This window comes from Bos indicus x Bos taurus, chromosome 5 (genome assembly GCF_003369695.1).
Source record: "Bos indicus x Bos taurus breed Angus x Brahman F1 hybrid chromosome 5, Bos_hybrid_MaternalHap_v2.0, whole genome shotgun sequence".
In the NCBI taxonomy this organism is placed as follows: domain Eukaryota; kingdom Metazoa; phylum Chordata; class Mammalia; order Artiodactyla; family Bovidae; genus Bos; species Bos indicus x Bos taurus.
In genome coordinates, this window is record NC_040080.1 from 25,514,666 (window position 1) to 25,532,940 (window position 18,275).

General features: G+C 42.7%; 1 protein-coding gene across 1 annotated transcript in view; it reads right to left on the reverse strand.

Moving 5' to 3' along the window:
* RERG (RAS like estrogen regulated growth inhibitor) overlaps positions 1 to 6,666 on the reverse strand; it is a 134,337-nt gene extending 127,671 nt beyond the window's left edge. The window contains exons 1-2 of the mRNA XM_027541421.1: positions 6,442 to 6,666; positions 2,504 to 2,667 (exon numbers count right to left, since the gene is read on the reverse strand). Coding sequence (XP_027397222.1) covers positions 2,504 to 2,564 — 61 coding nt within the window. The 5' untranslated portion in view covers positions 2,565 to 2,667; positions 6,442 to 6,666. The remainder of the gene's footprint in view (positions 1 to 2,503; positions 2,668 to 6,441) is intronic.
* Positions 6,667 to 18,275: the final 11,609 nt, after the last annotated feature.

The following is an 18,275-nucleotide window of genomic DNA, read 5'->3' on the forward strand; positions in this document are numbered from 1 at the left end:
TTAGAGCTTGTGAAGGCTGGAAGTTTCTTAACCTTGCCAACCGTCTACTACTTTCTTTACCTGGTTTCTGCCAAAGGCCAAAGCAAATAGCAAGTGGGAGGAAACAGTGATGGCAAAGAGCCCTCTCAAGAAAATTAAGAGAAAAAGAGAGAGAAAGACTTACAGCAGGCAGTATTTACTGCTGAAATGAAACCAGAGAGCCGATTTGGAAAGAGAGGTTGGTCACAGAATTAATGACTGCTCATATATGTTTGGGATATGAATTTGAGCAAACTTCGAGAGATAGTGGAGGACAGGGATGCCTAGTGGGCTACAGTCTATGGTGTTGCGAAGAGTCAGACATGACTTAATGACTGAACAACAACAACGATGTAAGTGTTTAAGACTATATGGATGACCTGTTGTATTGGATGATCTGAACAGGCTTCTGTCTATGAACACACACACGCTATATCTGTTAGAGCCCTTTCTTGAGAACCAAAAGCTCAGTTGCTGCTGCTGCTGCTAAGTCGCTTCAGTCGTGTCCGACTCTGTGCAACCCCATAGACGGCAGCCTACCAGGCTCCCCCATCCCTGGGATTCCCCAGGCAAGAACACTGGAGTGGGTTGCCATTTCCTTCTCCAATGCATGAAAGTGAAAAGTCAAAGTGAAGTCGCTCAGTCATGTCCGACTCTTAGCGACCTCATGGACTGCAGCCTACCAGGCTCCTCCATCCATGGGATTTTCCAGGCAAGAGTACTGGAGTGGGGTGCCATTGCCTTCTCTGAAAAGGTCAGTGGACAAAGTCAATTATGAGTCTTTCTTCTGGTAAGAGACTAAAGCAACGTTCTCTGAAAAAGCACATTACCCTGGCATTTTAGCAACACCTGCTTAGCACTCTTTAATTATAAAATCTGAGATCTGTTTTTCAAGTTGGACTAGACACATTTTTCACTTCCACCATTTTGCCCTTTACCTGAAAGGTCTGCAAACCTTTCCTCAGGTGTGGAACACTAAAGGTTCTCAGTTACTGAGAAGCACCACAATCTGGTCATTTAAATTCACCCTAGAGGTGCTGGCAATATCTGTCTCACTTGAGCTCAGACACATCCCAGCCTTCACAGTCCTCCCTGATTTTAGATGTGTCGAGTGACAACGAAATGAAGCAGAACCCTATGGCCCTTCCCCCCATGTCCTCTGCCTGCCTTTTGTCTGTGGAAAAACTTTAGCCAAAGAATACATTTAATCAGAGAAGTGAGAACATGCAGAAACAAAGGAAAACAGTCAGAGGAGACCAAATAATAATAATGTCGTCATTAAGCAAAGTCAAGGACCCTTAGTTCCTTCTCAAGGGTTGTAGATAAGATTCTGAGCCATATCCTGTGAGCTGTCTTATAGATACTGAAAGCCCTACCAGGTGGAGTGATTAACTACAGGATGACCAGACTGTAGCTGTGACATGCTGCTGCTGCTGCTGCTGCTGCTAAGTCGCTTCAGTCGTGTCCGATTCTGTGCGACCCCATAGACGGCAGCCCACAAGGCTCCTCTGTCCCTGGGATTCTCCAGGCAAGAATACTGGAGTGGGTTGCCATTTCCTTCTCCAATGCATGAGAGTGAAAAGTAAAAGTGAAGTTGCTCAGTCGTACCCGACTTTTAGCGACCCCATGGACTGTAGCCTACCAGGCTCCTCCATCCATGGGATTTTCCAGGCAAGAGTACTGGAATTCTGAGAATTGGCCTCAAGGACATGGAAACAAACTGACCCAGGGAACTGAAAATTAACTGTACTAAAAACAATCAAGATGATGCTGGTCAGACCACTGATGACCAATTTCAAGATGACTGTTAGAGCTGACTGTGTGGTCCCTGCATGTAGCCCCCTCCCTCTGTCTATAAAAATTCATGTGCCCTGATTGGGGTGCAGGGGAGTCAGCCTTTAGACAGATGTCCTCTCTCCCTGCCTGGTTGCCAGAATCCAAAATAAAGCAAACTTTCCTTTCGACCAATCTGTCCTCTTTATTGACTTTTGAGCAACAAGCAGTCAAACCCTGCTTTGGATAACAATAATAGAATTCTTCTCCTTGTAAAGACGCATTTATTCAGCACTCAACACATGCTTGACATTGAGCCGGTTGCTGAGCATATCGAGATTGATGAGATATTACATTGGCCCCTCAGGATTTCATATAGACAAAAAAAAAAAAAAGAGCAAATGTATTTTTTAATTTATCCAATCTCATTTCTCTGGAAGTCGGACATCGTTCCTTGGAATATCAAGACCTCTGACGTATCCATTGCCTTGTGTATTATCAACAGCGCTGCTTTACCATAAAGAAGCAAAAGCGGACATAAAACCTGATTATGCAAAATGAAAATCTGAGTTAAAGAGAATTCTAATAGAGCCACATAGGAGAATAGGAGATATGCCAACCGCCCCTTCCCCTCCCCCCGCCCGCTGAGTCAGTAACAAAGACACACAAAGACACACACACACTACTACCACCACCACAACAAACACCTTACCTGACTTGCCCACGCCTGCTCTCCCAAATATTGCCAGTTTGACCTCTGCACTTTTAGCCATGCTGGGTGCTGGTAGACAATTCCCTGTGGTTCAAACTAAAGAGCTGAGAAGATCTTTGTGGTTCCAGCCCTGGGATTCACCATAGCATGGTAAATCTGCAATCCTTAAACAAAAGAGATTTGCGAATTCACAAATGACTGGAGAAAGAATTTCATATTTATTAAGCATCTTCTATGTACCAGAATCATTGACTTGATCAGTATCTTTGATCTTGTGATCGCCACCACAATCCTGCAAGAGGGCTCGAGGAATTTACTGTAAACCACTCAACTAAAAAATGATAGTTCCAGGACTTGCTCTTCAATCTGTCTGGTTCTAAAACATACCTTTTTTCTTTTTTTTTTTACATAAGATAGCATTTTCAAAAGCACTTCCTCAAAGAATGTTTTATGTCAGTAATTGATAACAAATCCTTGTCTGTAAATATAAGTATTTATCATGTGCCTGTAAATACCCAATATACAAACACACACGATGGGGACAGTCACATTTGGAATTCTATTTCCCTTTGGGCTGACTAATACACATTTCTACTAGCTAACCCCACTGTAATATGATTGAATTTGCCTTTCAAGGTTTAAGTTTTATCTCCATTCACTAGATCACAAGGTCAAGTCATATGACAGATACCCACATTTCTAAAACTGATACATAACATCTAGATATTTTTACATTTTCCTAGGCACAATGCCCTGGAACACAAAAGATAAATGCTATTATAACAACCTCAAGTACATTAGTTTATAGCATTGTCCTAATACTTGGGTGCTCAGTCATGTCTCTCCTTGTGACCCCATGAACTGTAGCCTGCCAGGCTCCTCTGTCCATGGGATTCTCTAGACAAGACTACTGGAGTTGGTTGCCATTTTCTCCTCCAAGGGGATCTTCCTGACCCAGAGATCAGAACCCCCGTCTCCTGCATGTCTCCTGCACTGGCAGGCAGATTCTTCACCACTAGTACCACCTGGTAAGTGATATTATGTAAACGTAAGCTTCCCAGGTGGCACTAGTGGGAAAGAATCTGCCTGCCAATGCAGGAGACGTTAAGAGATGCAGGTTCAGTCCCTGAAGACCCCCTGGAGGAGAGCACTGCAACTCCTCCAGTATTCTTGCCTGAAGAATACCCTGGACAGAAGAGCCTGGAAGGCTACAGTCCATAGGGTCACACAAAGTCAGACACAACTGAAGCAACTTAGCACGGATGCAAGCCCACTTTATATTATGGGTGCTTTAGGAATGACGCCAAGGTCCTTGGTACCATGGAAATGTAAAATTGGAAAGTCTTGGAGTTAATGGAAAAAAAAAATCCTCCAGCCATCACAGGAGCCCTTTCATATGACCAGGCAACCATCTAATAACCACTCAGGGTCGAATTTACCACTTCCAGGAGTGAGGGGAGGAGCAGCATAACATCAACTTTTTATTTTCTTTCACTCAGAGCCCTTCAAGTACCTAGCAATTACTAGGAGCCTTTGTCCCATTCTAGACTTCTACCTTCTAGGAAAGTGAGACCAGTCCTCTTCCTTGGTTCTACACAGAGACGTCTGTTCTTGTTTATGCTTTTTGACCCTCACCTTCCCTCTTGACCATATGCAGCTCCCTTCTCTGGCATTTGCCATTTTAATCACTCTAAAAACATGGCATCCTTTGCATTCAACCCCTTGAAATGTGACCTGACAAATGACCCAGCACAAGTTTCATGGGATTCTTCCTCTTCATCAAGGCATGGTGGTTATATTCATATTAAGGCTCACATTTTTTACATGAACTGCAGGCTTCTCCATTCTGAACTTCTGCAATCGATGTTTTCATCTTAAATACAAGACTTCACTTTCAAGTCTGTTATCTAAACATATGAACCGCTCCTGCCAGGGTTTTGGCATTTACAAATTTTCTAAAAGAGCTTTTCCAGAGAAAGAAAAAAAGGAAAAGTTCTCCTGAAAAAGTATTTCTACAAAGACATTAACATGTAATTGTTTCCTTCCCTATGCATCTAAACCACTGACCTCTGCCTCACAAATTATGTATTTGCTGACTTCCACAGTGTCAGAGCTTCCTCCGAAGGACAGAAAGGTCAACATTAGCATTGGCTGCTGTTTACTTCATCAAAATAATGAAAAAACTCCTTCGTGATCATTAGTAGCACAAAACACAGAAGTTGTAACATCTGTAATGTGTCCAGTCCTACACTTTCAGCTAAAGATAAAAGAACTTTGTTGTCATTTTATGTGCATTCATTAAGAAAAGGCCTCTGTGTTTAAGGTTCAGTGCTTCATCACAGAAGCATCACAGAAGCATAATCTATTGAGATACATTAACTAAATGAATTCCAAATAAGAATGGCAAGCATTTCTTTGAAACATAGAACATGCAAGTGTCTGGAGCTTGTATAAACAGCAATTTGCTATCTCATGCAGGACTGCTCATTCCCATGCCCATAAAAATCCAAATAATTTACTATTTGATTTATGCTTCAAGAGAGTAGCCATCAAATGTAATTTGAAAAAAATAAACAAACACTTGTTAAGTCAAGTTTTTCAGTAATTCCCAAATGGCCTCAGAGGCATAGGAACTTCACATAAGAAAGAGAAATTGTGTGGGTTGAATGTTTCATATATAACGTAATAAAGATACAGCTACTTAGCATCAATTTTAGGTTATGTTAAGAAAAACCCCTTAAAGGGAGACACAAAACTGACATACATCTTTGAACATTTTCTCACATGAATATGTGAAAAAGTTACATTTGATAAAGACAGGAAACAAAGATAAATGTGTCAGTTGTATTAATAAGGGACCTGTTGCCAAGTCTCTGATGTTCAAAATAATTCAAGATCCAAGACCTTCCATAACATGGATGGAAGAAAACATTCGTTTTCATGTTGTTGGGCAGAAGTCTTCTGTCTGTGTCTCGAAGCTGCTGTTCAGTTTTTAGGTGGACAGTGTTTTAATAGAACAAAAAATTCTCAGTTTCTGTCACTACTAAAGCTAAAATCACAGGTAAGAGGTTCATTTGAGGGATTAAAGGTGTATTGATCTTTTTCCGAAACAGAAAGGTACCAAAAGAAAGCTTAGGAAGACTCCAAATTCTGTTACTGTTAATGCATGCATTGATTCATCCCACATACATGCTAATCACAAATGGTCATCTTCAAAGAGCTTACAATCCAATAGGCCTATGATATTTAGTTCACTAATAAGCTGATCTTATTTATTTTTAAAAAAAAATTTATTCACAGTAAATCCCTAAACTATTATACTTACCACAGTCCTTGCTTTCTACATCTTCTTGGGGTGGGGGGGGCGGGGAGGTGGGAAACACAAGCATCTTTATAAGGTAATAGTTGTTTCAACTTCTGTGTTTATGGTCTCATCAAAATAAAGTGCAGGTATTTAGGGAAACAAAGACTCTAATCTGACGGTGGGATGAGATTCTCTTTGGGCCACTCCTTCTCTAGCTCTGAAACCAAGTTTTGCCAGTCTCATTACCAGGAATTGTCCCTCATCTTATCACAACGCAGCACGCACGGGGACGAGGAAGATTGTAGGAGACCCCTGGCTATAGCGTTGCTCAGAAAGCAACAGGTATCCTGGAATGATAAACAAGCCCATGGTGGACTGCAGGTCACTTGCTCTCAATCTAGGCGGCGGATGGAACCTGAGTCAAAAAGGCATTTCTGATCTTAGCCCCGAACGGAGGGTGCTGTTAAGCCCCCGGCGTTGGCGCTCACATCACCCTCTCGGCGACCCCCAACCCCTGCCTGGGAGGACCCAGGGACCAAGAGGACCGCCCCCAGAGGCCGAGCGTTCAGGGGCTCCGAAGGGTTTGCAGGAAGTCATCCCGAAAGGGCCACCTGGGCACGTGCATTACACTCACCTGTTCACACTCTCCAGGCCCGGGAGAGCTGCGGTCCCCTGGCAAGTTCGGAAGCCGGTCCCCGGGACCGCTAACCCTCCCACGTTGCGCAGCGCAGTCTGCGGGGGGCGTTTCCCAGCCGCTGGGCTGAGATCGTGGGTGGGAGCGGCGGCAAGCGCTGGCGGAGCGGCCGGGGTCTCCTCGCTGCCGCTCGCTCCGACTAGCGGCCGAGGGACTGCGGCAGGACGCGAGCTCAGCCCGGGAGGCCGCCGGGATGCTGCAGTGCGGCGCTCCGGCGCCCCCTACCGGCGCCAGCGCCAGGTTCCCCTCTCGAGGCTGCCTCCAGCTGCAGAGTGTGAGCATCCATATACCCGCCTTCGCCGCACCCGAGACACTCTTCGCTTGGCCCCCCTCAGTTCCCGGCTTCTGGGTTCTCACAGAAGGACCTCGTCCCTTGGTTAAAACCTCGCGTGTGAATGCACCACTGCGTGATGTTTTCTATTCCCTCCTTCAAATCATCCTCACACCATCCTTTAGAGGCATGTTTAATTATCCCCATGAGACCCAAGAGAAAACAGAGGATAAATAACTTGTCCTGGGGCTTCCCGGATGGCTCAGCGGTAAAGAATCCGCCTGCAATGCAGGAGGCGCGGGGTCGATCCCTGGGTGGCGAAGATCCCTCGGAGAAGGAGATAGCAGCTCACTCCAATATTCTTGCCTGGGAAATCCCATGGACAGAGGAGCCTGGCGCGCTATAGTCCATGGGGGTCGCAAAGAGTTGGACACGACTGAGCGCAAAACTTGTCCCCAAGGCTAGTAAACGGTTGGAATGAAATTTTGGGCCAGATTGGAAGCTAAGATGCTAGAAGAGACATCATTTCAGTTCAGTCGCTCAATCGTGTCCAATTCTTTGCGACCCCATGACACGCAGCGCCAGGCCTCCCTGTCCATCACCAACTCCCGGAGTTCACCCACACTCATGTCCATTGAGTTGGTGATGCCATCCAACCATCTCATCTTCTGTCATCCCCTTCTCCTCCTGCCCTCAATCTTTCCCAGCATCAGGGTCTTTTCAAATGAGTCAGTTCTTCGCATGAGGTGGCCAAAGTATTGGAATTTCAGCTTCAACATCAATCCTCCCAATGAACACCCAGGACTGGTCTCCTTCAGGGTGGACTGGTTGGATCTCCTTTCAGTCCAAGGGACTCTCAACAGTCTTCTCCAACACCAGAGTTCAAAAGCATCAATTCTTCGGCACTCAGCTTTCTTTATAGTCCAACTCTCACATCCATACATGATTACTGGAAAAACCATAACCTTGACTAAACAGACCTTTGTTGGCAAAGTAATGTCTCTGCTTTTTAATATGATATCTAGGTTGGTCATAACTTTCCTTCCAAGGAGTAAGCATCTTTTAATTTCATGGCTGTAATCACTATCTGCAGTGATTTTGGAGCCCAAACAAATAAAATCAGCCACTGTTTCCCCATCTATTTGCCATGCCATCCATGACTGGATGCCATGATCTTAGTTTTCTGAATTTTGAGCTTTAAGCCAACTTTTACACTGTCCTCATTCACTTTCATCAAGAGGCTCTTTAGTTCTTCTTCACTTTCTGCCATAAAGGTGGTGTCATCTGCATATCTGAGGTTATTGATATTTCTCCTGGCAATCTTGATTCCAGCTTGTGCTTCTTCCAGTCCAGCATTTCTCATGATGTACTCTGCATAGAAGTTAAATAAGCAGGGTGACAATATACAGCCTTAATGTACTCCTTTTCCTATTTGGAACCAGTCTGTTGTTCCATGTCCAGTTCTAACTGTTGTTTCCTGACCTGCATATAGGTTTCTCAAGAGGCAGGTCAGGTGGTCTGGTATTCCTATCTCCTTCAGAATTTTCCACAGTTTATTGTGATCCACACAGTCAAAGGCTTTGGCATAGTCAATAAAGCAGAAATAGATCTTTTTCTGGAATTCTTGCTTTTTCCATGATCCAGAAGATGTTGGCAATTTGATCTCTGGTTCCTCTGCCTTTTCTAAAACCAGCTTGAACATCTGGAAGTTCAGGGTTCACCTATTGCTGAAGCTTGGCTTGGAGAATTTTGAGCATTAGTTTACTAGCATGTGAGATGAATGCAAATGTGCGGTAGTTTGAGCATTCTTTGGCATTGCCTTTCTTTGGGACTGGAATGAAAACTGACCTTTTCCAGTCCTGTAACCACTGCTGAGTTTTCCAAAGTTGCTGACATATTGAGTGTAGCACATTCACAGCATCATCTTTTGGGATTTGAAATAGTTTAACTGGAATTCCATCACCTCCACTAGCTTTGTTTGTAGTGATGCTTCCTAAGGCCCACTTGACTTAACATTCCAGGATGTCTGGCTCTAGGTGAGTGATCACATCATTGTGATTATCTGGGTCATGAAGAACTTTTTTGTATAGTACTCCTGTGTATTCTTGCCACCTTTTCTTAATATCTTCTGCTTCTGTTAGGTTCATACCATTTCTGTCCTTTATTGAGCCCATGTTTGCATGAAATATTCCCTTGGTATCTCTAATTTTCTTGAAGAGAGCTCTAGTCTTTCTCATTCTATTGTTTTCCTCTATTTCTTTGCATTGATCACTGAAAAAGGCTTTCTTATCTCTTCTTGCTATTTTTTGGAACTCTGCTTTCAGATGGGTATATCTTTCCTTTTGTCCTTTGCTTTTCACTTCTCTTCTTTTCACAGCTATTGATAAGCCCTCCTCAGACAGCCATTTTGCTTTTTTTGCATTTCTTTTCCTTGGGGATGGTCTTGATCCCTGTCTCCTGTACAATGTCACAAACCTTCATCCATAGTTCATCAGGCACTCTATCAGATCCAGTCCTTTAAATCTATTTCTGACTTCCAGTGTATAATCATAAGGGATTTGGCTTAGGTCATACTTGAATGGTCTAGTGGTTGTCCCAATTTTCTTCAATTTAAGTCTGAATTTGGCAATAAGGAGTTCATAATCTGAACCACAGTCAGCTCCCGGTCTCGTTTTTGCTGACTGTATTGAGCTTCTCCATCTTTGGCTGCAAAGAATATAATCAATCTGATTTTGGTGTTGGCCATCTGATTATGGCCATGTGTAGAGTGTTCTCTTGTGTTGTTGGAAGAGGGTGTTTGCTATGACCAGTGTGTTCTCTTGGCAAAACTCTATTAACCTTTGCCCTGCTTCATTCTGTACTCCAAGGCCAAATTTGCCTATTACTCCAGGTGTTTCTTGACTTCCTACTTTTGCATTCCAGTCCCCTATAATGAAAAGGACATCTTTTTTGGGTGTTAGTTCTAAAAGGTCTTGTAGGTCTTCATAGAACCATTCACCTTTAGCTTCTTCAGCATTACTGGTCAGAGGATAGACTTGGATTACCATGATATTGAATGGTTTGCCTTGGAAACGAACATAGATCGTTCTGTCATTTTGCATCCAATTACTGCATTTTGGGCTCTTTTGTTGACCATGATGGCTACTCCATTTCTTCTGAGGGATTCCTGCCCACAGTAGTAGACATAATGGTCATCTGAGTTAAATTCGCCCATTCCAGTCCATTTTAGTTCGCTGCTTCCTAGAATGTCGACATTCACTCTTGCCATCTCCTGTTTGACCACTTCCAATTTGCCTTGATTCATGGACCTAAGATTCCAGGTTCCTATGCAATATTGCTCTTACAGCATCAGACCTTTCTTCCATCACCAGTCACATTCACAACTGGGTGTTGTTTTGGCTCCATCCCTTCATTATTTCTGGAGTTACTTCCCTACTGATCTCCAGTAGCAAATTGGGCACCTACTGATCTGGAGAGTTCATCTTTCAGTATCTTATCATTTTGCCTTTTCATACTGTTCATGGGGTTCTCAAGGCAAGACTACTGAAGTGGTTTGCCATTCCCTTCTCCAGTGGACCACGTTCTGTCAGACCTCTCCACCATGACCCACATACTGAATTTAATGGAAATTCATATCTGTATATTTGAGAAATTTCCAAAAGCTTCACACTCTCCTTGCAAGATCAGCATTTATAATGGTTGAATTGAAGTCGCTGTCCATCGTCCTCAAAATCTAGCAATGATAATTAATAGTCATGCTATGCTAGACCACCTTTCACATCTCTTATCTCATTTGGTATTTATACACTCCTTGAGGTAAGCACTCATATTTAAAATTATTATCCTTTCATAGATGAGGAGGTGCATTTCAGAGAGGTTAAATGATTTTCCAAAGACTATGACACTTCTGGTTAGAGGAACAGGAAACACCTAGGTTATTTCTTTCCTTTGAAACATAGGTATCCTTCGCAAGATACCAGGTGGACTCCAGGAAGCTATCACGTAGAGCAGACAGGGACCTGGGGCTGAGTGTACAATCTGCAGTGTGTTCTTGATGGGAGAGATGTAAACAGGGAGGCTGTTTCCAGGGCCAGCTCACCTGAAAATCCACTGTAGCCATGAGTTGTGGGCCACGCTGACCAGAGCAGTTGGGTCTGGGACAGAGGCAGGAATCTCCTTGCAGCTTAGGAGTTGTCCTAAGAATTCTTTGAGAAATCTCAAATACTGTCTCCTCTGTGACTTTTCTGATCACAGACCTATGTCCTACTGCTAAAAACACACTTGCATTAGATGACCCAACTCTATGTCTCCTAGCACCCTGTGCTCCATTATCACATTTGCATTGTACTCATTTTTATTTCTCAGTCTTCTCCATGAAACTTTGATGTTCCTGAATGTAGGGATATAGCATAATTGTCTTTGTACCTCCAGGATCTATGATCATGGTGGCACATAGTGGGTGTTCAAAAAACCGTTGAGTGAATGAAGAGAACAAAGTGGGAGTGTACGTATTGGATTTATTTGCACATGCTTAATTTGGGATAGAATAGCTAGTAAGAAGTTGAACATATGAGTCTGAAGCTCAGGAAGGAGGTCTGAGAGAGAGATTGAAGTGTCTCAGCATACAGGAAGTTTTCAAAGCTTCTGTCATGGTGAATGATCCAGGTAGATTATATGGAATTTTATAGAAATCCAATTACGTGGAATTCTATGGCTTTAAGGTGTTTAGGTTTCACATGTTACCTTCCTCTCCTATCAAACCCTGTATTCATGGAAAGAAAGAAAAAAGAAAGTGAATTTGCTCAGTCGTGTCTGCCTCTTTGTGACCCCATGGACTGTCCATCCATGGAATTTCCCAGGCAAGAGTACTAGAGTGGGTTGCCATTTCCTTCTCCAGTATTTATGGAAGGAGTTACCAAAAATATCTATATTTGCATATCTATATGTAGATACCTATTTTCCTACTTACAGAGACTTAAGTTGAATTCCTACTTTGCCACTCTTACCTAATTGGAATTATTGAAGAGGGTCCAAGCCAGGCTTCTTTTATAACAGTTCTCGGGAACTTGTCTACAAAATCTGTTCTCTCCATCCTTCTACTTAGCCCATGTAGGTAGGCCAGCATTCCCCTTTCATTAGGGAAGCACTTGCAGGCATACCTACAGCTCTTGACATGCTGTACCCACAGAGAAGTAGCCGCCATATTGGAGCCTGATACCCATTGTATGATATTTTCAGCACATACATGCGTGCTCAGTCGCTTTAGTCATGGCCAACTTTTTGTGCCCCTATGGACTGTAGATGACCAGGCTCCTCTGTCCATGGGACTCTCCAGGCAAGAATACTGGAGTAGGTTTCCATGCCCTCCTCCAGGGATTTTTCCCCACCCAGGGATCCAACCCGTGTCTCCTGTGGCTCATGTATCACAGGCGAGTTCTTTACCACTGATCCACTGGAGAAGCCTCAATATCTTCAGTAGCCTATATTCTGTGAGAGTAATATCGCAGCATATTTGCTTGCTAGGCAGCAATAGCCCTTGAGAGAGCTCTTGTTGTCCGCTGGTCCCTCAGCCTGACTTCAGGCTTAAGTTAAAACTTCTAACACAAAATTAGTAGATGAATCATCAGTATAAGCCCAAAATACCCATTACAGACTGGAATGTGTGTGTGTGTGTGTAGTTGCTAATCATGTTCATTGCAAATAATTGGAGTAGTTGAAAAATACAGAGAAGAAAATCACTCTCCAAATGATGCCATCCAGAAATAACCATTGTTATCATAAGAGAACCTCATTAAAGATGCTGTAGAACATAAATGAATCAATGGATGTATATACTGATATTAAATGGCATGTAGATATGCTGAGGGCCATCATATCCTTTTAATAATAAATAAATGCTATTTTTTAGTTTAATAAATACACTAAATTAAGCAGAAGATAAAGAAATGAAAGTGAACCTTAAAAAGCTTGTCTTCACTTTAGATATTTACTCACTTTGAAAGTAAAAATGTTAGTCTCTCAGTCGTGTCTGACTCTTTTTGACCCTATGGACTATAGCCCGCCAGGCTCTTCTGTCCATGGAATTTTCCAGGCAAGAATACTGGAGTGGGTTGCCATTTACTTCTCCAGGAAATCTTCCTGACCCATGGATCAAACCCAGGTTTCCAACATTGCAGGTGGATTCTTTCCCATCTGAGCTACAGGGGAAACCCCTATATGGTTCATATTTAACCACATATTTTAGTCAATGTCAGTTTACTTCTTGCCATTTAATAAGGAGGAAATTAGCCTCTTACTTCCCCATCCCTCTCCCTATATTTTTACTTCTGTATTATTTTTTATCAAGATTTTATAATATCTGTATTTGTTCTGTAACTCTAAGTCCCAAAGGGGTTTAAACTTAGTCCTATATTTAAATGAAATAAATTTATTCAATTATTTTACTGTAGTTTTTCTACTCGTGATTATTTTGATTCATCCCTTTTCATTTCTTCCTGATGTAATGTTCTCAAGAAAGTCTTGGATGGGCTGTATTGTATAATGGAGTATATTCAACTGTTTCTTTCCTTGATATTTTTAATTTATTTTGTTATTACCCTTCTTTTGTGTATGTAATCCCCTTCCTCCTTTTTTCTTGAAAAACATATTTTTCTGTTTATTTTAATCAGATATCATATTTGCTGCAATACATAATAAACCAATTCTTCCTGGCTCTGTTCCTCCCTTATCTGAAACCTGTTTGTTTTTTACTGTGGAGCCATGGCTTGAGGGCTAAGCATTTCACTCTGTCTATCATGCTGAGATGTGAAGATAAAGCAAAGAGGAGAGGTCACTGCAGTTTCTGTGCAGCCTTGTTAATGGCTGAGTGCCAGGATTTAGCGTAGGCAATCAGGATCCACACTATTCCAAAGAAAAGATTCCCCCAGACTTGAGAGTCTCCATTCATTCTCGGAGCCCTCTACACTGTCTCTTAAGCCATTCCCACTGACCCTGTCCCTCTTGTTAGAAGAGGAAAAGGATAGTTGCTCAGTTTATTTCTCTCCAAAATTGGAGGTATTCATTATTGGTGAAGAGAATACTCAGGAGTTCATGACTCACTGAAACTGCTGCAGGAAGTCAGAGCCTGTCTATACCATAATCTTTTGTTCCATTAGAAGATTCATTTTAAAGTTTTATGGCAAGAAATCAAACCCATTTCCTGATTTTGTTGCTGCAAATGACTTTTTTTTTTTGGTCTGTGGATAGGCGTTATTGTTGTTATTCTCTATTTAATTAGATATTGCTCATGCTCAGTTGCTTCAATATTAGGCAAAGGAAAATCTGATTTGGGCCATGGCTGGACTTTCCCTCTGCCTGGGAACAGATGTAAAATCTTGTAGAAGATAGTCACAGAGATAGAATTCCAGATATTTGCATAGACATGCCCCTGGGACCTTGGCCAGTCCATGAGCTTGCACGTTGTCTCATGAGTCTCTGGGAGACCTAGGAGAAGAACAGCTGTGTGGTGTCTGAAAGCTGGGCGGAGATTTCAGAGATCTCAGAGTCCTCGAAGAGACACTGGAGTTGACCCAAGCCAGAGTTCAGAGAACTTGGTGAACATCCTGGACCTTTGACTGAGACCTCAGTAGGGCCCTATCCTAGGAGTGAGAGTCATGCTTGGGAATAAGAACAGGAATCTAAGAAGAATGGCAAATGTGAAATACATTCCCTCCCCTGAATGAAGACTAAGGCGAGACCTTGAGAGGGACAAGCTAATCCACCGGTAAATTAACTGCCTGCTGAAACAAAACTGTTGAGAAAGAGAACACGATCCAGAGCTTCTCTAATCATCATCTATAATGTCAGACATTAGTATTTGTCTGCTTGGGCCGCCATAGCAAAATACCACAGACAGAGTAAAGTAAACAACAGAAATTTATTTCTCACAGTTCTGGAAGCTGTGAATTTCAAGATCAAGGTTCTGGTTAAGTAGGTTGCATTATGAGGCCTTTTCTTCTGCTGGCTCTTAGGTGGCTGTTATTTCACTGTGTACTCACATGACCTCTTCTGTGAGACTGCAGAGACCCTGGTATCTCTTCTTACTGTGCTCTGTACAGTGCACAGTTGCATGCGACTCTTTGCAGCCCTGTGGACTGTAGCCCACCAGGCTCCTCTGCCCATGGAATTTTCCAGGCAAGGATACTGGAGCAAGGTACCCTTTCCTACTCCAGGGGATCTTCCTGATCCAGGGATCGAACCTGCTTCTCTTGTGTCTCCTGCATTGGCAGGTGGATTCTTTAACACCGTTCAATTAAGTTCGGATGCTCAGTCACGTCTGACCCTTTGCAGCATGGACTGCAGCACTCCAGGCCTCCCTGTCCATCACCAATCCCGGAATTTACTCAAATTCATGTCCATTGAGTCAGTGATGCCATCCAACCATCTCATCCTCTGTCGTCCCCTTCTCCTCCTGCCCTCAATCTTTCCCAGCATCAGGGTCTTTTCAAATGGGTCAGCTCTTTGCATCGGGTGGCCAAAGTATTGGAATTTTAGCTTCAACATCAGTCCTTCCAATGAATATTCAGGACTGATTTCCTTTAGGATGGACTGGTTGGATCTCCTTGCAGTCCAAGGGACTCTCAAGAGTCTTCTCCAATACCACAGTTCAAAAGCATTAATTCTTCAGCTCTTAGCTTTCCTTATAGTCCAACTGTCACATCCATACATGACTACTGGATTCTTTACCACTAGCGGCACCTTATTGCCTCTTAAGAGAACATTAGCCCTGTCAAATCAGGGCCCCACTCTTAAGGTCTCCTTTAACCCCACTTCTGTAAAGGTCTTATGCCAAAATAGAACCACATTGAGGGTTGGGGCTTCAACATACAAAATTTGGAGGGACACAGACCTTTAGTCTGTAGTACATACAGTAAAAATTACTAAATAAAAATGGTACAGATGAACCTATTTGCAGGGCCGAAATAGAGATGCAGATGTAGAGAACTGACATGTGCACCCAACAGGAGGGAAGAGGAGAGTAGGTTGAATTGGGAGAGTAACATTGACATATTTCACTACCATGTGTAAACTGACAGCTAGTGGGAAGCTGCTGTATGGCACAAGGAGTTCAGCTCGGTGCTCTGTGATGACCTAGAGGCGTGAGGTGGGATGGGGAGGTGGGAGGGAGGCTCAAGAAGGAGGAGATAAGTGCATACATATAGCTGATTCACTTTATTGGACTGCAGAAATCAACACAACATTGTAAAGTAATTATACTCCAATAATAAAATAGAATAAAATTACCAGATAATCAAGAAGCATAAAAAGATTTATCTCTAATAATATAGAGATAAAAGTCAATAGAAGTAAGCAAATAGATAACCTAAACATTGGAGTAACTAGACTAGAACTTCAAAATTTCTAGGATTATTTTTCTAAAGGAGATAGTGAACAAATACATAAAAATACAAAATATTTACTATATTTTGTCCATTTTTGGATTTTAATAGAGAAATAGAACCTATGAATATGATGAAGCCCAGATTGACCAACACAGAAGAGTAAGAAGATATGGAACTCACCTCCCTCCCACCACACACACGTGCAAAATACAGTGACATATGGAACAATTCTACTGAAACCTAACTCTAAGCTGGCAGGACTCAAATGCCGCCAAGGCTATATGAAAGACACACGTATAATCAGGTAGGACAGGAACAAAAGCAACCTGTGCCCCTGGGAGGTGACTCAGAGGAAAAGGGAGATTATGTAGGTAGGCAAACACCTGCCCTGGGGAATGAGCTGTGTGAGCCACAGATTGGAGACACAGCCCTGGAGTCCTCCGTGCAGGAGACAATTCCTCCCAGCACAGCTCATGCATGCTCAGTCGCTCAGTTGTGTCCGACCCTTTGTGACCCCCATGGACTGTAGCCTGCCAGGCTCCTCTGTCCACGGGATTTCCCAGGCAAATATACTGGAATGGGATGCATGGGTGGACCCAGAGAGTGTCATACATGGTGAAGTAAATCAGAAAGAGAAAAACAAATATCATATATTAACACGTATATGTGGAATCTAAAAAAGTGATACAGATGAACCTATCTGAAGGGCCGGAATTAGAGATGCAAATGTAGAGAACCGACATGTAGACACAGCAGGGGAAGGGGTCGGTGCAATGGATTGGGAGATTAGGATTGACATATATACACTTCCATGTGTAAAATAGATAGCACAGGGAGCTCAGCTCAGTGCTGTGTGATGACCTAGACGGGTGGGATGGGCGAGTCGGGTGGGAGGGAGGTCCAAAAGGGAGAGGAATATATGTATACATACAACTGATTCACTTTGTTGTACAGCAGAAGCTAACACAACATTGTAAAGCAACTATACACCAAAAAAGAAAAAAAAGACAACAGAACCCATTCAAAGCAGGAAAGGAGTAATGTCTTTAGGTACTGATAAGGAATGAACTCCAAGATATGTTGTTAAATGGGAAATAAAGAGCAAACCAGTATGACACAATTTGTATGTCTTAAAATTGTCTTTATATACACACATGTGTCCTCATGCATACATAGACTATCTCTGGAGGGAGGGTATACAACTCACCGGTACAGCGGTTTCTTCTGGAAAAGAGAACTGAAGGCTTGAAGAGGTACTTACCTGTCATTATATACCATTTTTACTTTATTAATATTTTACTACCTCTATGTAATTACCTGTGAAAATTTTTAAATTTAAGTAAAACTATAAAAAGTATCAGAAGATGTGTGGTTTAGTCGCTCAGTCATGTCTGACTCTTGCAACCCCATGGACTGTAGCCCGCCCGGCTCCTCTGTCCATGGGATTTCCCAGGCAAGAATACTGGAGTGGGTTGCCATTTCCTTTTCCAGGGGATCTTCCCAACCGAGAGATCAAACCCAGGTCTCCTGCATTGCAGGCAGTCTCCTTATAGACTAAGCCACCAAGATAACTCTTTAAGAAGAGGAAGGAAATATATATATAGCTGATTCCCAAATATGCTGCCCTGTCTCCAGGATGGGGAGAACTCTTTAGTACTAACCTTCCACACACACTGTTTTGGCTGCCATGAGAGTCTACAAGTATACCACACCAGATGCCCTTTGACTTGACTGCTGGCAACCTTTAGGAACTTTGACCCTGCCCCATGGCCAACAAATAACTCTGACGTAGTTCCGCTTCTCCATTTCCTGGCAATTGAACCATCCAAGTTGACTCAACACCAACCAAATTCCCCCCACATTTACCGCTGTGCTGAACATTCTCCCCTGAGGCTGAAAATCTAGCCAGGCTTCCTGGAAAACTGGCCCCAGTGCAGCACAAGTATAGGAAATCTGCAGAAATGAACCAAGATGTACCATTGGCAAATGAGTGATTTGAGAACAAAGTATGATAAAATTTCAAAAGTGAATTCCTACTATTAAGGATTTTAAAGAAAACAAGAATCACTTCTTTCTGTTCACATTTATTAGAGCAAATCATTTGTGATATTTATGCCAGCTAA